General features: G+C 38.3%; 1 protein-coding gene across 8 annotated transcripts in view; it reads right to left on the bottom strand.

Annotated features, from left to right (window-relative positions):
• CSRNP3 (cysteine and serine rich nuclear protein 3) overlaps positions 1-25,519 on the bottom strand; it is a 109,093-nt gene that overhangs the window by 66,176 nt on the left and 17,398 nt on the right. For 2 of the 8 annotated variants that reach the window (XM_072874408.1, XM_072874407.1), the window contains exon 2: positions 10,226-10,396. The exons of 3 other annotated variants lie outside the window; for them this stretch is intronic. In XM_072874408.1, the coding sequence (XP_072730509.1) occupies positions 10,226-10,373 (148 nt within the window). In that variant the 5' untranslated portion in view covers positions 10,374-10,396. Of the gene's footprint in view, positions 1-10,225; positions 10,397-13,186; positions 13,239-23,583; positions 23,599-25,519 lie in introns of those variants that run through there. 3 more of the 8 variants (XM_072874410.1, XM_072874409.1, XM_072874411.1) reach the window with 3 other exon arrangements.

Genomic DNA, 25,519 nt, shown 5'->3' with positions numbered 1-25,519 from the left:
CTCAAGCCTGGAGTCTCCAAAATGGAGACAACCAACTTTACAAGAAATTGCAAATAAGAAAAATATTTATACAGAGCAACCCACCAAATGTCAGTAATACAGAAGTTCAGAAAGCACTCACATTAGGTTAAGCTGTCTTTGATAAGCATGCAGTGAGTTCTCCAATGATGTATTCAGTACAGTCATTGCAAGTGGGACTTAATGGGTTGGCGTATTATTATTTTGCACACAAGCACACAGTGAAACCCAATCATGTAACAAGGCTGGAGCCATGGATAATAACAGTTAAAGCCTCACTTGGGAGGAAGTAGTATAGTCTTCAGTCAGTCTGATGGTGAAAATCCCTTTCTCACCACTATTACTCTGGGGCATGCATAGTTGATGATGAATTCATTAAAATACAAAAGACTCCACATTACAAAAAGACTCTAATGGTCTTCGATAGTGAACTGGGAAATAACAGGACACGTCAGTGTCCTTGACAACTGCTAACTGGTTTTCCCCTTTAGAACAGAGTCATTTCACTATTTCGTGAGTTCAGACTAAACCAGCTACTTACCTTTTTTTTTTTTTTTTTTTTTTACAGGTTATTATGAAAACTCTGAAATACAAGCTTCAAGGTCTGGATGGTACCCACATGCCTTAATGCTATTAGTGCTACAAATACGTTGTGGTAGGGTAGCATCAGTATTCACATACACAATCAAAACACCATATTTAGTGAACAGAACGATGATCAATAGCATTGAATAGCATCAATGAAGAATCATGTCCCCTCACTTGCTTTAAACTCTTGCAAGCTCAAAACCACTGGTAGATGAACACAAGACACCACTGCAAGATTGCTGGGAAACCAAACAGACAAACTGTCATAGAACGGAGAAAGTTGAGAAAGCTGTCTGGTTTCCATCAGAGCTTTAGCAAAAATCAAATAATCCCTGTAACTGTTTTTACTTCACTGAATTGGCAAATTCCAAAGAAATAATAGTTTGTATGTATTTTCCTAACTGGAGCTGCTGAAAATGTCACTACGGTATTTTGGGGGGGATTGATACTCAGTTTACTTTTATTCCTGTAAGTATCAGGATCTTCAATACACTTCATGCTTGGTACACACCAGTGGACTGCCATGAGCACCAGGACATCTCAGCAAACAGCAAGACTCTAATACATGTGGGAGATGAAGCTGGTCTACAAAGGAAGAAGAAAGCAAGGAGCCAATACAGCCTCCAGAAGGCAGAGTACTTTTCTTTTTCCCCTAATGTTTCAATCAAAGTTCTTTAATTTTTTGCTCACAGGTCAGTAATTTCCATGGATCCATTCCTCCCTACAGTTCTACATTTACTCTATATGCTTGCTGTCTTATAAGACTGTAAATTATTTGAGGAAGTCTGTCTGTATTTTCTGTATGCAGATACAGGCCTTCATCTCAAGCAGGTCCAAATCTAGGCCCAATGGGGCCAAAAAGCCCTAGTACAATACAAATGACATAATAAAAATCAGAATATAAAGCTCTTGATCACTGAAGGCTGATAATACTGAAAACACAGACAAGACAACACAGTTGCATCTTTCTTGTATGCATTAGAAAAAAGTTTCATCATGAAGCACCAAGAAAAGATAAAACTCCTAAGTTCATCCCTGTTAATTCTGCTTTGCAAGCACAACTGCTAGTCTATTAAAAAAACCCACAAAAAACAACAAACAAACAGAAAAACAAACAAACAAACAAACAAAAAATACCCACACCAAAAAAACCAAACCACACAGAAGGCTGCTCCCAGCTCACTGCTAGAGACTTAAGATCTCTTACAGCGTGGTCACACAAACAACAGATTTGTAAGCTGTATCAACTGATAGGGAAAACCTTTGAGCAGGAACAAGCCACTGGATGGAAGGAACCTCTAAAAGAAGATCCACTACCAGTAGAAACTGCGCCTTTATGTCCCTGTTCTCCTGGTGTTAACTCCCCTCAGTTGTGCCTACTGCTAAATCCCCTTAAGTCGTGCCTACTGCTTGTGTAAGCAAAGAACAGCAGAGCCGCGTTCAGCAAGGAGAAAGCACTACCCAACGGCTCATGTACTGAGGGTGGTACACACTGAAATTAGTTATAAAGTTTACAGTAACGGACAGTAAGACAATATAATCTGTTAAAAGCACTAATTCTAACTTGGTTTTACATTTCAAAACATCTTTAAAGCCATCTTTAAAGACTGGTAGTAAAGAGTTGTAAACCAGTGTAAAATGCAGAAAATGTACTAAACGTATGAAACAAAACATGGCACTAGATAAGAAGAGAGGATATTGTAAGTCTTTCTGAAGATTCATTTGCTTTGTAAGAGCACATAAAGCAAATTCAAAGAAAGCTGGTGAAGGGCCATTGGGACTCTCACTAGGAGTAAAAGCTAGTGTTAGGATAGAGCAGTCTTGAAAGCAAGCATGAAGAAAATTTTTCAGACAAAAATTAAGCTATTAGAAGTTATAAACTGGTAACAGAAAAATCCATTTTTCCCTCCTTTATGATTTGATTCATGAATTATTTCTCTACAGAAGCTAATGTAATGGTATCAGGCCACCCATAGCTTTCACTAGTATCCAAATGTTGTCATAATGTTTCTTGATGCCTGAAGAGCAGGACATGTACTTTTAGTACCCAAGACATCTACGTTTTTTACACTTAGAAACACATTTTAAAATTCTGGTATTATTTGCCAAAGACCATGGAGCAAGCCTTCACTAAATTAAAGCCCACCTACATCCCAACCTTATGGTTTCTCCAGAAAAGGATGTTGGGTAAGACTAGTTCAAATCCAAGCTAGAAGTTAGCTGAAAAGAAGAACTTCTGAAAGGATTTTAAAGACTTTGGGCTTAGGTACATTCCTCTTCATCAAGAAAGCCACGGTCATCATGATTTTGTGTTTCTAAAATTGCATGCACGTGTCCCAGGTGAGAAAAAAGAAACTTCACATTCTATGTCTATAAATAAGACTGTGAAGTTATTAAAATTATTTTGCATCTTGTAAGGGCATCTAAAGACATCAACCGCTATAAAATGTCTAAAACTAGTGGCTAAGACTCGATCTAGTATACTACTCCAATTGCGACTCTAATTTTTGTTCTGCATCACAAATCAAGGACAAAATCCAATCATCATGTTTAATTTTTAGCAAATCTTACAGACAAGAGCCAATCAGCAAATATCATTTCACACATCATGTTAGCATCATTCTGAACTAGGGATCCCAGATTTGCCTGCAAAAGATGGTTCCAGACCTGCTGACAGTAGATACTCCTGAATATGGACCAGGATTTATACATATGTTCTTAGTGCAAAGTGCTGTTCTCTAACTAATAAACGCAGAACAGATCCAGAAGTGCTACAGAATCCAAATCAACGTTTCCCAGTAATTTTCTAATGTGTTTTTGAAAGATGTTGCACACACATCAATGTAGTGAAAGGGGATGAGTCACTTTCACTGACTAAGAATTTGCCAACTGCTGGAGCATTAAATTCCTTTGATCTTGATAAGCTAGCTCATTCTCATTCTGTTCATTAGCCCTCCCTCTTTTGCCAGTTATGAGCCAGCCAATCTGTAGCCCTTTCTGCAAACTGACATATTTACCAAGTAAAATCTGTTACCACTGCTTTCTTGCTCTTACTGAAAAACACCCTGATGCTTGTCAAGCTCCTCTTGTCTTGGGGAACCTCCTTCTCTCTTTTCCTTCATACACGACAATCAGCAAGCCATCTTCCCACCCTGATCAGCTCTTTATTAGCTCCTCTCTGTATTTCCCCGGTAACAATTAATTGTTCACCTGTGCATTCTGACCCCTCGCTCTGTTCTCTTATAATCCAGCAAGTCGTGTTCTTGTTCCTCTCTCCTTTATTTTTGACTCCCACCTGATGAAATTCTGTCATTAGTTCCCAAGTACCATTTTGCTGATGACTTGCAAAGAATCTCAGAAAATGACCTGGTGTGTTGCTTCGAGCCATGTCTTGATAAGTACATTTCTTTAGGGGTTAACATGGGAATGTAAATATCTACGTGATCTGAAAAATAAGAATGTCTTAAATTGTAAGTATAAATTATCATTAATTTTCCCAAAAGTTATTTGGCAACTGTAACAGGGCTATTTTCTCATCTGTTCTATCTGAAAAATTAGTGTATGTGGAGTCTGCCACAAACAGGTATCCACATTTAGGCAGCAATTCAATTACAATACTGATTAGTAAAAAACATCTTGATGTTTTCACTCAACTCCTTTGATGGAAAAATACTGTACAGTCAAAAAAAAATCTTTTAGCACTTTATTCTTTACCAATCAAAAATCACGGTTGTCATAGAAACTGTAAAAACTGAAGTCAGTCATGACATAACAGGATAATGGAAAATGTCTGCTGGCTCCGGTTTTCATGCTGGAAATGCTTCAGTGAATTTAACTAGGGAGTCAAGCAGTTTCCCAAATCTAACAAAGAATCTTATAACAACAGGTATGATTATTGTTTTTTATAATCCGGTCAGAGTCTGGAAAGTAATAGTATTTATTACTCCTGCTCTACACATTGGCTGCATTAACAGCAGACAGATTCTTCCCAGAACATTCGGTACAAGCCTCCGCGTAAGGGGACTGAATTTCTTTGATTACACGTCTGAGATACCCTGGAGGGACGTTTGGTCAGTGTTCTCAGCATTCCTGAGATCCCATTTTTGGCATTTTAAACTGAGGCAAATCACTTTAAAAATCTATATTGCCATTAGTTTCTGTCTCTTACAGATGCTGTTCAGAAAAAGAATTACAATCTGCAGGCCTCTGCCCCAACCCAAGGTGGTCCAGCTGCACGCCAAACATTATTTCAGGTTCTTTCCCTATGACATGAAACTCAGTAAAATAAAACTCTGCTCTCGACTAACAAAGGCTACAAGAGCCTTTCACTCTCCATCTCCCAGAGCAACTTCACACACCAGAGTTCTTCCTGCCTTTTACTGGAACCACTTGACACTTCATAATTACTAACTGACAGGACTGGCTTACTGCACCCATTTGCCCTTTAAGCAGAGACGATCCTGCTGAAAAGAAAATAAACATAATACACAGGAATATTGCTGGGCTGGCCTCACTGCGGGTGAGCAAACTGAGTAGCTTAACCATGAATAATATGAAAAGCAGCAATGTGAATGTGGAAGTATTCAGATCTTTAAAAAAAAAAAAATCTCAGAAGCCCTGAATTGAGTTTTATGGAGAAATTTAAACAACTTTTTTTGGTTTTTCAGCTAGTTTCCTTGAGACCTGTTTTCACTATATAGCTTTAATTTATTCTTTCAAATAAGTAGGTACACATATTTTGAATAAAGAGCAAACAAGTACTGGTGTTCCCTGTGCTTTCCTAGAATTATCTTAAATATAAAACTGTTTAATGATTGTATCTAGCAGTTTTCAGACCTGTTAGACAACTTCACTGACCCCACCCCCCCACCTTGCTTAAGAATTGTATTTAATGGCGGGGTGAGCACAGTTGGTCTGTAACATGCTTCAGCAATTCACAGAAGGTTAACTGACATAAATTAGAGAAACTTTCCAGTTGCATCTGAGATAAAGTTTGGGCCAGCACAGATTCACCTGTCAACTTCCCTAACCATGAGTTTAGAAAAAAGTTCTGATTTAAAACAAAGTTAAATCCTGATTCCAGTAAAATGATTAGCAAACAACCCATGAGTGAAATAGTAAACTTTCTTCAAGGAACAAAGAAACAAGCACAAATCACCTCTCCTTAACATGAATGGCATGAATTAATTTGTTTCCTGCATATATTGTGCAGGCTTCTTACTAGAAAAGAAGCACCTGATTCACACAACTCCCTAAACCTTGTGGGGAGGGAGACAGATATGTTTCTTCAGTTACCATGACTGGGACCCTAGTAAACAATATGTATAAACCCTGTAGCTTCTCACTCTTCTCTTCAGTTCTGTGGCATTCTGGCACAAGCTTTACATTTAAAATACCATTCAATATTTCTGCACACCATTACCACATTTACTGCACTTGTACATATATATGTACACAAACACATATATATGCTTTTTAAAATTACATATATATACACATATATAGTTATGCTTTTTTCAAGCTATAAATACATGCACACATGTGTACGCATGCACACAGACCTATATCTATATTTATGAAAAAAGGCACATTCATTTCCATGGATGCCATTGAGAAAATGAAAAGCAATATAATGTTACTGTAATCATTTAATTGATTTGGATATGCCCAACTTTTACTTTTGAAGAAAACATGCTACCACAGGAAAAGAAATTTAAAGATTAATGTAAAATGTTGAGTATTAATTATTAATAACAGTCCTAATCTACATGCAGCTTACAAAATACCATTATAACATTACATTCCATTATCACAAAGAATTACTGTGTACTGACAGGGGTTAATGGAGCTCGTGGCATACTAGAGGATTTTTTAAACTGCTGTTGTGTTTCTCAGCAGTCCCTTGGAGAAGCAATGAATCTGCACATGTATTGATAGAGAGTAGTAAGAATTTATATGAATCTTTTTAGATTTTTCTGAACAGCAGAGTGGCTTTGGGGACACAATAGGAGCCCAGACTTCAGGGAACGTGTGTACAGAATAAACACATTACTGCATAAAAGTGTGCTGAGGAGGAAAGAATTTGACACTGGTCTCAGATGAGGCTAGAGATTACGCAACCCAATCCTGCAACTCTCACACAAATAATCTTGATTTGCAAATATTCTTAATGATTTCCATTTTACATCTACAGGTTTTGGACTGTTAGTAAATTTGTCATTTGGTTTTTGCAGAAGCTGAGAACTAATAGAAAACAACAACAACAGAGGACAGGAATCTGAAAACCACTACTGACAGGTATCTGATTGAAAAGAAATGAGTTCTGATATGAAATACGCAATTCCAGATCCTCTGAAAAACCTTTAGTAAGTAGTAAACTGTTGCAGTAATCGCTCCAATAAACCCATTCTCCCCAGAAAAATATAAAAGTATACTTCCAAAAAACAACAGATGCTAGTAAAATTGGGAAAATAAAACCGTTATATAGGAATTGCCAAATTTTCTTTGAGGTAACAAACAGGAAAATAGCCAGAAGTTCCTCAGCTAATTTACATGAAATACTACATTGTCTTGGGCTATAGGTCTGATTCTTCACCATTCTATATAAACACCACTGTGAAAAGAAGCAGATAGGGCTTCTATTTTGACACCACTAAATTGTACAAGATTCAACTATGGAGAGCCAAGCTCCTTAAATCAATCGTTGTTTATTTCTGCTTTACAAAAACACTTGAACTAGTTTATTTACTTTGTGATTTATAAAGTCTGCTGTTGCAGGAGTCAGGGATGTTCTGGTTTTTTTTGTTTTCCACAAAAATCTTACAAAGTACTTACCTAGACTGAGCTGCATTTAAAAAGTACTGCCATTGCCTACAGAAACACAAGCAAAGAGGTTGTGGCTTTGTCAAGAATGAAAGTGAAAAAAAAAAAACCAAACCAAAAAAACCCAACAAAAAAACCCCACAAACCAAAAAACCACATCAAAATGGAAAACAAATGAAAGCTAAGCAAAATAAATGTATCTGCATCGTGCCCTGAAGCCTATTCAGTAGACAAAAGCACTGGCAGACTGCCAAGTGGAAGAAATTCCAGGCTGAAAATCCCATCGCTAAATTTGGAGAGTTCAAGTTCAAGAGCCAACAGCAAGAGCCTCAAATACAATCAAAGCCGGGTAATGAGTTGGGGAGGGGACATCTCACATCTACCTGTGCGTCAAATCATCCCAGTCTTTGTTCTTCCCACTAGCACTCTAAATTCAGCAGGAAGCCTACAGAAAACCTGGGCTTTTCAAAACCACTCAGTACTGGCTGCCACCTGCACTCACAGAGGTAGGGCAGCAAAACTGAAAGTATCGAATCACAACACAGAATGTACAGGCACATTTGGCAGTGGGAAGTGGCAAATAGATCCCAGAGCTAGCAGAGACTTGAGCTAGTAAATTGATGAAGCAAAACACAGTTCCCTACAGACTTATCAGAACAGGCCCAAAAGCAGCCTAGTCGAGGTTTCACAGCACTCTACAAACTGCTTCTGGACACACGCTTGCTGCTACCACTCTCTGCTTACCAGTGAGCCCAGTTCTGGAACAAGAACAAGCAGTGCTACTTCAGTTCTCTCGGAATCTCTGATGCACACAAGCCATAAAACCACAAAATAATTCAGTTTGGAAAGGACTCCAGCAGGTCTCTAGTCCAACCTCCTGCTCAAAGTAAGGTCAGCTAAGATATCAGACAGGCTGCTCATGCTTTAGCCAGTCAGATCTTGAGAACGTGCAAGGACAGAGACTACACAGCCTCTCTGGGCAATCTGTTCCAGTGCCTGGCTGTCCTCATGGTGAAGTTTCTCCTTACATTCAGTTGGAACATCTCTCGTTTCAATCTACATCCATTGTCTCTCATCCTCCCATCACAGACCACGGGGAAGAGCCTGCCTACATTCTGCATAAGCTCCTCATAGGTACTGCATGGTTTCTACTAGGTCCCCCCACAGCCTTTCCTTCTCGAGGCCAAACAAGGCCAGGTCCCTCAGCCTCTCCTCACACGGTGAATGTTCCAGCCCCCTCATGACCTTGGTGACCCCCTGCTGAACTTGCTCCACTTTATCAATGTCTTTCTTGCCTTAGGGGGGCAAACCTGGACACAGTATTCTAGGTACAGTGTGATGAGTGCTGAGCTGAGGGGGATAGTCCCTTCCCTTGCTCTGCTAGCTGTGCAGCTCACTCTGTTCATGCAGCCCAGGAGGCTGTTGCCCTTCTTGGCTGCCAGGGCACACTGCTGGCTCACCTGCACCTTACTGCCTGTCTGCCAAGACCCCCAGTGCCTTACTCTGCCTCTGTCCTTGCCGAATTTTCTGTGTCTCCTGTCAGCCCATACCTCCAGCCTGCCTAGGTCCCTCTGAATGGCAGCTTTTCCCTTAAGGGCATCAACTATTCCCCTCAATGTGGTTCTCTGCAAACTTGATGCAAGTCACTCTGTCACCTCCTTCAGGTGATCAATAAAGATGTTAAGCAGGACAGGTTTCAGGTCAGTCTCCTGTGGTGCCTCCTCAAGGCAGAGGACAACCCCTTCACCACCACCCTCAGCTGAACATCCAAGTCCTCAGTGGGCTTTTGAAGAGTCCACTCAAAGCGAAGGCAGTACAGAAGTGTCCTTTACCCGGAGGAGCTTTTTTCTGTTTCAGATAAGGAACTACACTAACCCTACTCTAACCCTAACCCTACTGTCAGCTGTAATTCACAAATAGCTCTAGCCTAGCTTTATTAGGCAGACAACTTAAAAAAGTAGACACCCTTCTAGCTGCTATATATGAACTGTCAGATAAAGTCCAGATCACTTACTGCTACTCATTTACACACATGGTTTACTGCAGATATGAGGCTTTATGTAGATTCCACAAATTATGCGAGTTTAGTAACTGGTAACCTCAACCTGAGAAGTCAAAAGAAAAATATGCAGTGAATTAACTATTCATGTACAGCCGGTTGGAATGAGAACAGGATTTCTGTTCTTCAACTGTCTCATGGAGATATCAAATATGAATCTAACATCTTCTCAGGGAGAATTACACATTTTTTCCTCTGTTTACTCCTGTAATGCATGGAAGAAAAGGACTGAGGGCTGCGTGGTTGCATTGGCTTAGGTGCCAGGATGAATGATCAGAGGGATCAGCTATTCTGTTGCAGATCGTGCAGGCTACTCTCAACTCTGAACAGACAGGGTCAAGCAGAAGAACCAGCCTTCAAGCTTTGCTACTGACGATTTCCCCTCTTCCCCCAAATCATCATCCAAAATGGAAGATGTTCTCCTCTATACTCAAAGCATTTCACACTATCTATATGTAAATGATATAGTATAAAAGTGGAGTTTCCTCTGAAACTCACTCCAACGTACAAATTTTTACATAAATGACTACCAGAGGAAATAGTTTTGTTGGTTGTTTTTTTTTTTTTTTCCAAAAAAGTAGTATTTCCTCATAGTGTCAACATTTAAATGTAATAAAACAGAAAAATGCCTCAAAATAAAAGCAGACAGCCTGCACTGTATTTCTTCCAAGTAAAATGAACCTTTCTTAGCTTGAATAAAAAGGAGTATCATGCCTTACACACCACTTTAGTACTTACGAGTAAAATGGTTAGAAGTGGACGGATGGACGTTACTTCCACTGTCAGCACTTTCACTGCTAGAAATGTCATCATCTGATTCCCACACACAGGAACAAGGTGAGGTGCCATCAACTTCTTCAAACTTCCTCTTTAAAATTCCACTCATCACTGCAATGCTGTCACATGCACCTGTAACAGGAACAGAGGCAACGAGGCACTGAAACACCTGCCTGCTGTCCAGGTCTTCAAATTCATTTACCATGAAGGAGTTCCTATATCAATCAGGTACTACTACCTGTAGCTAAACAGCTCCTTACCAAGAGTTTTAAACAACCTTTCCAGGAAGGAGTCAAAAATGCTCATCGTCAGTATATTCATCATCTCCCTGACTTTCTTACGGGCAGTCTTTTCTTAAGACAGAAGGGAAACGTTACCTGTATTCTACCAGCACAGGCAAAATTCTATAACCAATCTCATACATTAAAAAAAGTAAGTATTTCAGTTATGCAGCAAATCTGGGACAAGAATAAAGTATATAGAATCCAATATAATTCAGCAGAAATGCACCTTTATACAACACTTAAAAACTTACTTAGCACCAAGAAACATTACATGACAAAAATCAGCATTCACTAACAAATATAGTTCAGAAAGAAAATGTTCTTTTGATTTATTTTAAAGGTCTGATTTATGTAATACTCAGTACTATCAAATGCCCACATTCTCAATTAGATTTGAGAGCATGAGATACTCAGCATCTTTTCAGGCCAGGCCCTGCAAACACAGTTCTGGCTCATTTTGTCATTTTAATTTATGCAGAAGTTTCTTGCAGAGCTTTTGTGAAATTCAGATATGAGTACTGGCATACATGTAGACTATTTCCATTCACACAAGTAAAGTATAAAGGGACTGAATCTATCCTTATGAACTTGCCTTCCTAATAACACTGCCCAACAAAGCCAGAGTCATTTGAACATTCCTTATTATTTCCCTTTCATATGTAACAGCTGATCTTCTTATCTCCATTTATGGAATACCAAGCAGAAAAAGATCAAAATATTTCTAAAGCAATTCCTAGATCATTTTAATGCATCTGATAGGCCAAAACAATTTTTTCTCTATCTTTAATTAAAAAGAGATCTTAAAGTTTACTGTCATCATCGTTACTGATTACATCCTACTGAAGGCTGAAAATTAATTGTAAGATCTTAATTTAAAAGTTACAGATAATATCTACTCTCTGAGTACACTAATCAGTGGAACGTTGCTGTAAATAGCTGGGAAAAAAAGGCTGCTGTTTGATGCTTTCAAGCATATAGTATCAAAAATTCTCATTCTTCTGAAAGCTACTTGCCTTCAGCTTGTTAAGATGCCAATTCAATTCATTTTATAACAAAGATGATTTCCTCCAGTAAGTTTCATTCTACCTTTATGGATGTGTCTACTTTAGAGAGAAGATTTCAGTATAGATGTGGAATCACAACATAATGCTAAGAACAGATGCTGCGTAAGAGGATCTTCAGCACCGAACTTGTTTGTATGCAAAGCACACTAAAAATTAAGTAACGAATATATTAGGTTTTAATACTGTCAGTCACACAGACAGCTTTAAATGCATATGCCTGTCATGATGTTCTCAGCTTGTTTTACTATATATGAAAAAACTGTTTTCCTGAAAAGGATTTCTGCGGGCTAAAGACATGATTTAAACAGAACATGCTTAGATCTCAACTTTTGCCCTTTTGTCCAAAAATGAATTACTATAAACTGCAAAGAAAGCATTGCATTTTTATTCTGAGGACAAGGAAAGGAGCATTTAGCATCACTTTGTAATAACCTTTGCAAAAAATGTAAGAATACATGAAATTGTTAATCATCAACCTTTAATAAAATCACATTTACCGGGGGGGGAGGAACAAAACACACACACACACACACTGAAAACCCACAATAATAGAGAGGGGGAAGACACCCAAAAAAACCCCAGGTTCAGAACTCTGAACTGACTCCTCTGAACTGTCCCCCACGTCCTCACTATATCTCTTGCCAACCACCTTTCCCATTGCCTCCTGCAGTGCTTACAGCACTGAAATTGTGAAATCACCATTATTTCCATGGCAACAGCCTGCAATATCAAAACCACAGGATTACAGCTTGACTGCAGAAGAGGGTAAAGAAGCAGCTGGAGTGTGAGAAAGAAAATGCTTACACTCAAACATCTCAGTGAAGAGAGTGAGAAATGGGCTGACAAAGAGTTTATCGTACAAGTGACACCTACGTCAAATCCACGTCCATGCCCATTGAAATTGTTGCTACAGGAGTCATGAAGTTCCAGGTTCAAAGAACCTCAGTCATAACTGCACTGCAAGGCAAACCTAATAGCTGCAACCATCACTAGTGTGCTGACCATCAGAGAGCAAAAACTGATTTCATAGACTGAAGTGATTTCCAGACAAAAGCCCTGTTGTCAGACATTGTCTTCTGCAAGTATACCACACAGCAACCAGATGACTAGCATGCATTCTGCAAATCAGTAAAGTCTTTGCAGATAGTGAGAGTCTCAATACCCAGAACTGTTTACAGCTAGTAGCAGAAACAAGTATTTTTCACACCAAAGGGTTTTAAATTTGCTTGCATTTAGCATAGCCTACATTTGCACCATGTGTCACAACCCGGTAGCAGCAAAGCTGTTTCATTAAGAAGGTTTACGTAATGAACCATAACAAATGATTCCGAGGATCCTTGGAAGTGGCATACAGATTAGCTCTACACCCAGCATAGCTGATCAAGATAAGCCAGGAGGTACGGGAATACTGCAGAACCTGAGTATCACCACAACACATAAAGAAGGCATAACTATCCATTACATATATTTGGTCTCACTGTTGCCCAATTTTCATTCTGAACCTCTTCCAGGAAGACTATCAAGAAGGTGGTTTGACAAAGTAGTCATGATGAAATTTAGGCATTGCCACTTGCCTGAGATCTGTGGATTCCAGTCTCTCTGCTATGAAGTCTCCCCAGGAGAACGCTACACAGGGGAAAGGAGACACTTCCATTATTCAAGAGCTTGGGTATCACAGAGATAGATTACAGAGTATCTAAAACTGTTTGTACACACTATGTACCAGCAGGAGATCCCTTTAGAATAACATCTGTATAAACAGCTGCCGCTCCATAAGCCAATATTCTTCAGAAAGAGGCACATCTGCACAGTAGCGCATGAGGCCTGTTCTGATACATTTAACCCATGCCTTGTTTACATAGGCATCCTGTAGTACCTGAGTGAGATCCACATCTCCAGGAAATAGGATATAATAAGCATGGTGACAGAGAACCCAATACTGTTTATGAAAGCATTATTTTGCACTCTCTGTTGATGATGCGCTATATCCCAGTGGAAGACAGAGACCAACAGGAATAAGTAACAGTCAAACTTCTAACAGCAATGAGGTCACGAAGTTTTGATATCTCTAAAGGTTCCCTAAGTCCAGAATCAGGGAACCAGGACAGGGAACTCAAATTGAATTGTCGGGTTTTTTCCTGCACCATAGCTATGACTGAATCAGTAATTTCAGATTTTGGGGAATCAAACTGAAGCAACTGCAGTCACAAAAATCCAAATTCAAGCTCATCTGAACTGAAGACTCTACAAGTTTAGGGGACAAAGCACCAAAGACTTACATAAGTCAAATTTTCAATACATGAATGGAAAGTAAAACTATAAATAAACCTCATATCTGATAACAAGAATCATAAGGGTAATATAAGTACACGGTGGTACAGTTTTGCTAACACAAAAGTCACTTTTGGCATGCAAAACAGTACATCATTTAGGATGGGAATAATCTCAAACACAGAGAAGTACTATAGCAATATGTATATTCTGAAGAAAAATGAGCAGATGTGCGTATTTCTGCATAAAATCCAGTACACGAAAGTCCATGACTGACTATAGGAACCAAACAACATCACATGACTAAGAAAAACAAATGCACAGGGTGGTAAGTCACTATTCTTGGACTTCCAGTACGACACCAGTGAGGTCCAGCCTTCAGAGGCAAACTCTGAAAAACAACCACCAGCTACAGTTAGAGAACTGCTACATCAAATTGTCAGTTTAGGTGAAAAAGGGAGAAAGTTGGCTTGAAAAGTTCAATTAGAAACAGACCTTTCTGGATAATTATTAAATAGCTGTCTAGCAGCTAAGATTGATTTGGAGCAGCATCCTACTGATTCACACAACTGAGTAACAAGCAGACACTGGAAGCTTTCCTGTTTGTTGATGTATCCCTCACAACAAAAAAATCCCCGCACGGCGATGTGATACATCATCCTCTGCCATGCTCCTCACCATGCTAACATGGCATTAATCCACAGCAAAGCAAAACAAAGCTGAAACAGAGGGAACAGTATTAAAGCAAGGAAAATCAGCTACACACATTGTTGTGAGCTCTAGGTCAAACACCAATTGCCTGACACAGTTAAGGATTCTTCAAGGAAATGGCAACTCGCCACAGGAGAAGCATATGGTGGATGTGGGCTGGGAGAAGGAGCTATCTTTCTTAAACACCCCCCATCCATTTTTCCTCCTTCCTTTCCTAGTTTTCCTCCACCCTGAAGAAACTACTGCCACAAAGAGATCATTTAACCAGTTCTCTAGCTGCAGGTACGCTGACTGGCGAAGCAAGTCCTCAAAGCTCCATGGCAACCGGCTTTGCCTTGCTACGATGCCAGATAATTGGCAGGCGCTATACATTTTAAAAGTTCAGAGGCAACATGTTATTACTAGAAGACAAAAATCCCATGTAAATGTGGGGGATATATTTAAAACAGTCACAATACTACCTGGAACCTACAAAGTAAAATAATGTAAAAGCCTGGCTGGATTGATTTTCTCTTGTACCTGAAAGGGCTGGAAATTTTAGAAAACCATGGTAACAATCTCATAGCAGCAGTCTTTTAGAAAGCAGGTATCTCCAAATCCCAGTTACAAGCCCAAGGAAGGTGATGCTAGAATTACTCAGTGAGTGGAGGGGTGACAGCACATTACCTGTCACCCCTCTTCTCAACCCAGGCTTCTTCTCCATAACATACACTGCCAAACTTGCTCTACAAAACCTAACTTTAAGTTGCCATATCCTCAGTGTTTCACTGACACCCATGGACAGGAAAAAGTAAAACAAAAAAATAATCCACAAAACAAAAGCGCCAGGACCACATTGGATAGGCACTATAGGGAGAGGTAAAAGCATTTCTCCTAACTTGCACTTCAGTTATTGCTTTGAAATGTGCTCAAAGATACTAATAAAACAGACAACAAGCTGCAATATGGAAATAGGGAATTGACAAAAATCTCTGTGCAGTGACAAAGACAAATCCAAAGACATTTTCATCCTGGTCAGAATCTTCAAATAAATGACTGTTTTGCAAAACTCAGCACTATAGTATACAGCTCATACAACGTCCCATGGGAAATTGAACAGGTATGGAACATACCTGAGAAGACATAAACATCAAGTATGTACCATATGCAGTAAGCATAACAAAACAGATATTAAATAATAAAATAGGACCTGCCTCAGATTATATATCCTCATTAGTTAAAGCAAAGCCCCACTATAGGTATCCGTTATTGATAAAGCTCAGGAAAAACAAGAGAAAAAGTCCAAGAACACACTGGCATTTAGGAGAAAAAAATCCAAGTAATTGCTTCTTTCATTCATGTATGAAACCTTATTTTGTACTAATTCCTTCTTGAGAGCTGATGACATACCATGACAAAATCTACCTGGATAAAAGTTCTTATCTGAAAATAAAAACAAAAATAAAAATAAAAAGGCAAGCATCAAACAAAGACTTGACCTATGAGTCACACCGCATTTTGCTTTGTCTCAAATGTATCAACTGAAAGTACAGAAAAATTTAGACAAAGTCTGTAGTAGCAATACAGATTTGCTTCCAAATAGAAAACACTTCTATGCAAATGACTGCAAACTGAACAGGAGGATGCAGAAAACAGATGTTACACAAAAAACATGACTGCAAAGTACTCATCACAAACAACTCCCACCCACTGGCCAGTCAGCGTGTACTACAAAATGCTAGGGAGACTTGGCAAATAATTTCACAGTTAAATCATGAATATTGATGCTCACAAGCAGAGATGTTTGGATTATTTGTTGTGATTAATATTCTTTTTGAATTTAGATCTTTTTCTTAGCTTGCAAACAAAGCTTGATTTTTTTAAAGACATTTTTCTTACCTGCTGAATAAATGTCAGCAGCAGAGATGGTTGTGAACTAATCAAGGTGTTTGCTTGATTCCACATATTGCACTTAATTATTTTGGTCTTTGTGTAACTGACAGTTTTAAAGTGGGGGGGGGAGGGTGGGAAGAGTCAAAACCAAAAGCATCTACAGTGACAACATCACTCACACAAAGAATATCATTTGCTTATGAAAATGACTATTCATGTAAAGGACTGCATTAATGCAGACAAAAATCAATTTGCATGAATGCTTGCAAACAGTGAACAACAGAGGTACATGAACATGAATCAAACAGCTGTTCAGAATTCAAATTAATGTTTGCAATACATGTTTTGCTGTATTTGGCAGCTGTAATCACAAGTACCAGTTGCCAGAGGTAGGCTCCGATAGTTTCACAACTACAATCTGTAAAAATTAAACACACATAGCAAGCTAATTCCACTTAAGAGACTGCTCTGTATAGGCACAGGGAATACCATTAGTATAATCTTACTCATAAATTTGTGCTTACAGCAGTGGTCAAGCTACACAGACATAAACTAGGAAAAGTCTTTCTCTGCTTCTTTGCTTCAGTCTAGCTAAATCCATAGCACTAAGTAAATCCTGCAAGCTAAGGCTGCACAATTCAACCTAGGGAATCTGGTCTGGCATTGCAGCCAAATCCTGCCAAGTCTGCGCTTTGCAGGGTTTCTATACCATCGCTTCACAGCACTCCTGATTTCACACTTGAGTACTAATCCACTAATCTTCTAGACTGCCTACACATTGTTGTACACTCCAACACACGCCAACTAGCTCCACTGGCAATGAATTTAGAATGCAGAAAGGATGTTGGCATATGCTCACCTCCTGTCTCTACACGCAGTACAGATGCCATGGTGGTAGATCTGGCTCCCTTAGTCCTCCAGAAGCATTTCATAAGGTCCTACATGCACCAAGCAAGTAAACATCCCCCTCTCCATCATTCAAATATAAAACTCCCACACGTGGCAGCAGTGAAATGGCCTTCTGATGCCCGAGTTCAACTCTTAGCTACATCAACTGATGTTAACAGTTAAATGAAATGCTCATATAATTCAGCCAACAGAAGAAAATTCTAGGCTAGTTCTCCTAAGTCTTCTCTCAGCATGCTCCCCAGAGAGCAAAATGAGATGAGTGAGAGGCAATGATAACTCAACCAGGCATCCAGGGGCTTAGCATTCCAGTCTCCAATGACGAAGGCATAACCTGGTAGAAGGGGATTCAGAGGCATTCAGCGAGACAACTTTCCTGACAAGATGAGATTTGCCCACACAAGCTTGTGTTTCGTTTATAACAATTTTCTAAGCTTGCTGCAGCAAGAACTGCTTCTACAAGAGTGAAAGATGCATAAATGATACTGAGTTCTAGAGGCAAAACAGGAGATTCAGGAGAAAGTCATGCTGAAGCTGGGTCACAAACTCAGGTTCATAATGCCTAACCTCTGTCTAAGCCACCTAGAACACTTTTAGCTGGGCCTGTCATTAAGTCCCTTCCAAAGTCTTCAGGTAACACTGCTGAAGACCTGGTATTGGCCACTTCTCTTCTAGGTTTTAAGCTCTGATGATGAGATTTCATCACTTAAAATCTCTTCACTCAAAATCTCTGTGGAAGATTTTCTCTTGCTTCTGTTTGAAGAAAAAAAAAAATACAGTGCAATCCATTTGGCCTCCACTACAGAAGTATCTGTACCCCAGAAGAAATTTTTACGTTTGTATGTCGGCTCCCAGAAAAGACTTGCTACTTTTTAGACTGTATTGCAGGACTGCTTGCAGCAGAGCTCTGACCAGGAGATGTTACAACTCTTCATAAAATTGAAATGTGAAAACAGAAAAACACTGCCACCAGTCCTACTGACTTCTACAGATACACAGCCTTTTAGCAAAGAGTGAGCATGCAGGTGATGGGAAGAACCGCTCCATCTGCTATATGGGAGACAGCATACTAACAACACATCCTTATTGCACCTCTTTGCAAAAGGACAGAGAACATTTGGCTTGCTTAGCCCCTCCCCAGCAACTGGAGTGAGGTTCTGAGACTGGCAGTAGTGTTTTCAGCATGTTTTTGGCACAGCGGCTTTGCATTATGCTGCTCCCAGCTACGAGAATGGCAGTAGGGTCCAGCTCTGTAGTGGAGATTGGAAATGCCATCAACTTAGAGTGTGCTGGAAATAAGTGTTCTTTAATATAAATTTTGCCCCGATTAGCCAAGGTAGTAATATTAATTGGCACACTGCAACCTGTCTTCGTACTATTTCAGTACTGATCTTCCACACTGTTCTTTCATGAACATCAATCTTGTGCACTGCCTGCAGAGGAATTGCACAACGTGGTAGGATATCTTGTATATCTCGGTATGCTCCTGCCAAAGTACAGCACAGTCAAGATTGGTATATGCCAAAGGAGCCTTCACACCTCTACAGCCCTGACACGTGCCACTTAGCCCCCTGTTGCATGCTATTTAACACACAGCCTGGCTGCTCATTCACCATTGCCACCAAAGCCAGCAGAGAGAGCATGAATTCAACAGCTCTCCCCTTCTGCCCCATGATCTCTGCATCTTGACACAGGGTTAGCTATTCTCTCCTCTGAAATCTGTACTGTTTAACAGAGTTTCAAAAAAACCAAACCAAACAAACAAAAAAACCCACCAAAAAACCCGAACACCCCCAAACCCAGAACATCTGAACTGCAAGAAGTGCAATATGAACTTGTGACACAAAAATGTACTGGAACATACTTGCAAAAGTAACTCTGAACTAGGTTTTCCTCTTTTACCTGAAAAGGCAGGAGCAAACTCTTCCAGCTTAACGGTTTATGTATGGAGGGGTGTGTGTGAGGGGGGATAGGGGAGTGTATAATACAAATTTTAGATAACGAAGGACCAAATCCTTCATACCTTGCTCTTGACATAATTATTGACAATGATGGTACTACTTGTATGTGACAAGATTAAAAATGTCTAATTTTAGGAGACTGGAGTTTAGAAAAGAAGACAAATGGATAGTTTGGGGATTTTTTGGAGAGTGACAAATGTGGTAAGATAGTCTGTCTTCACCTACACAGTCTGATACTAGCTGTATAGCACAGAACTCTCTTTCTTCAGGCATGAACAAATAATGCTGCAAATTGCTGGAAAAACCTAGCCTGGCAGAAACCGCAGCTCATCTGCCTGCAACTTGTTATAAAAAAACCAAAACAAAACAAAAAAGCAGTACTTTCTCCATGTTATCATCACTATCTTCCACAACCTAGACATAATGACAGGCAACAGGCAACAAACTTTCCCATTACTATTTTCAGCAGATGAGAACTTCTGCTTCTATATCCAGAAATCAAAGGATTCACATCAAATTGCCACAACTTGACTACCACTAAAAGATGCTACTTCCAGCAACTTATCACACCTTTACCTCCTCAAACAGTGTTTAGATTTATTTATTTTCTCCATGGAATCTTAAATTACATACCATAGGAAAGGGGTCTTTAAAATTAAAGCAACCCAGGTTTGTTCATCTTAATACAAAACAAATTATTCTCTATAAGAAGGCCTGCTAAGATTAAATTTTATTGTCCTCACAGACAAGTTTCTATAATCCATTTAATAACCTGCCTTATTAATATGTTAATAGTCTCTTATAGAATGAAAGATACCAGATCCTTTCCTCTTACTCATTTCAATTAATCAAAACCAAGTATTCAACTTTTACTTTAAATGACCTTTGGTATTTGTGTTGTCAGCTAAAAATGGATTTTAGTATTAATTTGCAGATAATTAATTATTTATATGTGTAACAATACCTTGCAATATTTTAATGTTGCCTTTGAGACACTGCAGAACAGGAAAAATGCTTCATTCAATAATGGAAAATTAATTGGCAATTTTGATCTATGCTACAACAAATCACATATATACTAACAAAACGAAAGAATAAGAGAGGTGTATTTAGCCCACCACGCAGCACTGAGGACATGTTTGTCATTTGTTCTGTTCTCTGGGCACAAGCAGGAAGCCATCCAATGCAAATGGAGAGATCAAAGAGATAGAAGTGGTATTTTTCATATATACTGAATACCAGCTAACAACAAAAGAAGTTGTGATATGTGGAGACTATAAATAATGAAGAACTGGGTAACAAAAAAAGGTAGTGGCTACACTTTCTTAATTGAAAAGAATTAATTATTTAAAGGATGAAATTTCTTAGTAATGCTAACTAAGGTAATGCTATTTCTTGCTTACAAGAAGTTCTTTAGTAATTTAGGTTTTGGCTTTTGTTTAAGGTAATTTAATATTTGACTTAGAATGGTTTGTGTGATATTTAAATCACCTACACATACAACTGCTAAGGAAGCGTTCACTAAAGATTCTGCAATAAATAAAAGAAAAATACCTTCTTTTATTTACAAATTGTTAACTTACAAAGGCAGGGCTTAAGCATAGTCTTCCTACCACTGACTTCACTGGGAATAAGCCTGTATCGTCAAATATTTCACAACACATACCCGCACCACCACCATGAAATTTTTTTCCAACTTTCTACCTGCTTTCAAACTCTTCGGCTGTCCTACCTCCCACTCTCAGTAGGGTCTGCAACCAAGGCTAATGGGCTTATCTCATTTCCACCGAGCTGGTGAGTGCTGGCAGCCCCTGATAGGGAATACTGGACGGAAAATGCAAATCTATAGTTCACGTAGAATACCTGAATCATTAGGGAACTTTAAAACTAGTGACAACACAGTAGTTTTATTCAGTATCTTTCATGCTGTCATTATTAAGCGGTAGATATTTTTAGCCACCAAAAGCCAAATCCATCTGCAGCAGCAGCGTTTCCAAGGAGACAGAATAATTTAATGTGGAACTAGATCTCTGTTTTCATCAACTCCTCTCTGTTACTGGAGCTGCTTTGAGTCAGATTTCTCATTTGAGGGGGAAAAGAAAAGTGATTGGAATGCATAGATTTGAGATTGTAATTTAACAGTTGTGCTTATGCTTTCAGATAGATATCCATCCCCTACAAATAACAAATGTTATGATGCAACTCATCTATTTTTCAGTCAGTATTATTTACCAGTCTTCACATTCCAGTATTAAAAAAAAAAAAGTACAGTTCGTCAATCTTTTAAAATAATTTTGTGAATCGCTGACATTTGCTGTAAGTTATTAATTTTTTTGATTGTTTGTTTAGCAAACATATCAGGCTCCATTCTCCGAAGAAACAGCTAGGAGAAAAGGACACCACTCCAGATGCTTGCAGCTGGTAAGGTGTATAAATAAGTGGACAGAGGACAAAGCTTCTTCCAGTCCTCTTTAGTACTCAGTAAGAGTTTTATTGACCTTGTCCAGTTTTTTTTTTTAATAACATCACTTTTTAATAATTTCAGGTCTACTCTAAGGGCATTCACTCTCAGTGAATACAACAAAAAAGGATACACACATTTACTGATTTTAATCTCTGAAATGTATTAAAACTAAATCCCAGTGTTTTAGCTTTATAAATATATTTTATGACTATATATTCTCAAACCAAGCAGAAAGCTTCTGATCTTTTCCTTTATTTCAGTGCTATATAAAGGGACTGTGACAATAATCCCATTATTATATTTTCAATGCGGTATAACGATGAACTAATTAAAAACGATTTGTTCACAAAATAACATCCCCAGTTTTTCTATCAATGGATTAATTTAGAATACAGCATTAAAAAGACATGGACAAGTATCACGAGAATTAACAACTGCTTTATATTATTTTAAAAAGGAACCTCTTCCATAAAACGTATATACTGATAATTGCTTATAGATTAGATATTTCTTAATAATATACTATAATTAACTTCAAGAAATTCCAGAAAAAAGGTCACATTAGAAATATATAGCGGTTACTTAATTATCTTAAAGGAGCTACTGCAGATACTCAAGAGATTAAATACACCAAATATATAGTTATCTAAAACAAATTACTTCCCACCATAGTGCTATTTCCATCATTAATGTGAAGTAATGCAAATGTCTGACTGCTTTTTAAAAAAAAAAAAAAAAAAATCACACCTATACATTGGCAACAATTTATAATCACAATTCATTTATTTCAATGAAGATTTCTGCTTCAAACCAGCAAAACGGGGTCCTGTAGTATAACAATTATTTGCTACATGTAAAACGTAGAAATAAGTCAATAGAGAGCTGATGCGTTGAAATCCTTGCCCCAGTGAGGCCAATATCAAAATCTCCAATTCTTTCAGTGGGGCCAGGACTTCTGCCTGTAGTCCTGTATCCTCAAATAACGTGGCTTGATAAACAAATCTATTTTCTGTTCCAAGCAAGTTATTTGCTACTTGCCATCCCCAGCGTCTGTGAACTAACAGCTGCTGATAAAGACGTAAACTCGGCAGAGCAGGTTCCATACAAGCTATTTCAACAGTTTATTAAAACTGGTATGTAACTGCTGCAGGTACTACAAGATTCATCTGTCTTGTACACATAATTTAATTATATGCATCACGTTTTTTCTTTATGACAAAGATAATTTTATGACTGAATTATAAACCACATTCATTCTAAACCTAAAAAATAATGCAAAAATCCACAAAAACCTTTTAAGAGTTGCTCTGAGGAGCCATTCTTACTGTACGTTCAACACTAAATAAAACACATCTGGTTTTAGAAGCAGTTCATTTGTAAGTCCTTTTCTTATCCAAACTCAAAGAAAACATTTTTAGATCTTCCAGCACTACTTTCCTGCTGGTAGCATACACTGTATTTTCAACAGCGAGTATTTCCATCACACAAAAGACCTCTCTTCCTACAGCTTACTGAACAACTTCAGCATCAATGAGATGCAATGCCTATACTGTCACATGAGAAAGTTGTCAAGATAGCATCAGGCATGCCTATGATTTCACTGTCTATGGATCTCACATCGGTTGAAACCTCCTAGGCAGGAGAAAAAATAACCTGAAAAGCTGCTTCAAAGTCATTAATGAAGAACAAACAATACGATGCTTGCACATGCATTTTTTACACCCAAGAAATGTTGTGGCAAGGATCAAGAATAGCTATTCAGAATAGGAATTTTTTTCCCTCTTACCTGTAAATCGGATTTCTGTGTTTCAGCTCTGTCAGTGCAGACTGGAAGGTTTACTCCCCCTTTTTCCATCCATCAGACAGCAGTCATCCAATAACTGAAGTCATCCTGGCATCCTCGGGAACATGCTCTCTCCCTTATTTCCCACTCCCCACCCCCATCTGCATGCTAGCAAAATGGGAAAACAGCAAGAAGACAACAAAACAAAAAAGCACATCCAAAAGCCCGCTTTAATGAGCTACTTAGTAATCAGCAAGGGTGCTCTGTACTGGAAGGTAATGACAAAATCTAAAGACAAGAAAAAAAAATAACTCTTTCTATTAATAACCTTCAGCTCCACTAGTGAATAGCAATTCTCCCTTTCAGCTCCTTTTTGTAAGGAAAAAACAAGCAAACAGCTGTAAGAACATAGTTATTGCCTGTATACTTTCTTTGAGACTCACTCAGCTATCCAGATCTTCAGTGAAGAGTGCTGCTGTGTATTTAAGAAGTTTTGTGATTATCAAAGTAAGTGGTGCTTTTATAGAAAGCAAGAATCTGAAATCTCAATACAATTTAGAATAATTCAGAGATGAATGTCAGTAATTTCCTACTAAATACATTTTCTTTCGTTTGAAGCAGTATTTATAAAATACCTGAAAGAGAATAATTACTAGATACTTTTTCTTGAAGTTGTACCTATATAAAGCTCTACCTGTATAATCGGTGCACGTGCATTTATTTTACTGCATTTATAATACAGTAGCCAAAATCCAATGTGTTGCGTGAACTTTGTCCACACAAAACTTTCTACCTAAATAAGACTTCAAATGCAAAAAATGACTGCGTGAACAATTTTCAATTAATGTGCCTCAAATATCCTATTAAGTCTATTTGTAGCCTCTTAAATCTAGTTGAAAAAATTTTTTTCCAAGATCAGGGAATTTTTATTTTCTATATATCCATATAAATCAGGTATCAGCTCAGCTAAAGACAAGAGCATTAGATTTATTTTATGACAGTTTAAAATTAAAATCAAAATCAAGAACGAGACTTCAGTCTTAGCTAAGGTAACGTTTACTGCCACATCAAAGCATTTGTACTCCAGGATTTCCCCTTGAAAGGAAAAATGTTATGCAGCAGAAGCTGACAAATACCTTTGTGTTTACAAATTTCAATCTTCAGCTATGACTTTCCAATAAAATTAACTGTGAATTCCCTTAAATAAGAGCATCTATCCTCTTCACTGAACTATTGATCTTTAACCACAGCAAGACTATAGCAATTAGCATACTTTCACTATAAAGTAGTAGCTGGTTTAGCTTCTGAAAAAATTAGCTGTCAGTCTCATCATAACGAACTGCCAGTGGATCCTGTGCATAACATTCAGATTCTGTCTTAACAAGTAAAGTGGGTGTCTTTTTACCCAAATTACCTCAGTTTAACATAAAACCCCTTCCTAGATGCCTAGGAAAATGGAAATCCGTTCCCGCAAGCATTAAAAAACTAAAATAACTATTAGGTTTCAAATCCAGACAATCAATACAATTTTATTTAGTGGAAAGGAACTGTGGGGAACACTGAGGAAAATCTAAATGGACATTTTGCCCTTGTAAGCAACTGGCTGGAAGACATCTTCAACTTCGTTTTCTTTTTTATCTGCAGAAAGAAATTTGGAGTTGAGCATCAAGGCTTCATCTTTCAACCAGCCTGACTGCCAAGGGAGATGCATGGACATACAGAATTGTAGTCTCATAACTGGATTTCATAAAAATCTTTTCAAGACAGATGCAAGGTGCAACACTGTTCCAGCCCTGAAGCACTATTAGAATAACTAATCACAGAGAAACAGGCAGTCCAAACAAGTAAATCAGAGTGCCTTGCAAAGTCTACTATGAAAAAAGGAGGTTATTAGCAACAAAAAACCCAACACCTCTAAAATAGTCCCAGAATGAAGCAA

Source organism: Ciconia boyciana, chromosome 10 (genome assembly GCF_034638445.1).
Source record: "Ciconia boyciana chromosome 10, ASM3463844v1, whole genome shotgun sequence".
In the NCBI taxonomy this organism is placed as follows: domain Eukaryota; kingdom Metazoa; phylum Chordata; class Aves; order Ciconiiformes; family Ciconiidae; genus Ciconia; species Ciconia boyciana.
This window is presented reverse-complemented; position numbering and strand designations above follow the sequence as displayed.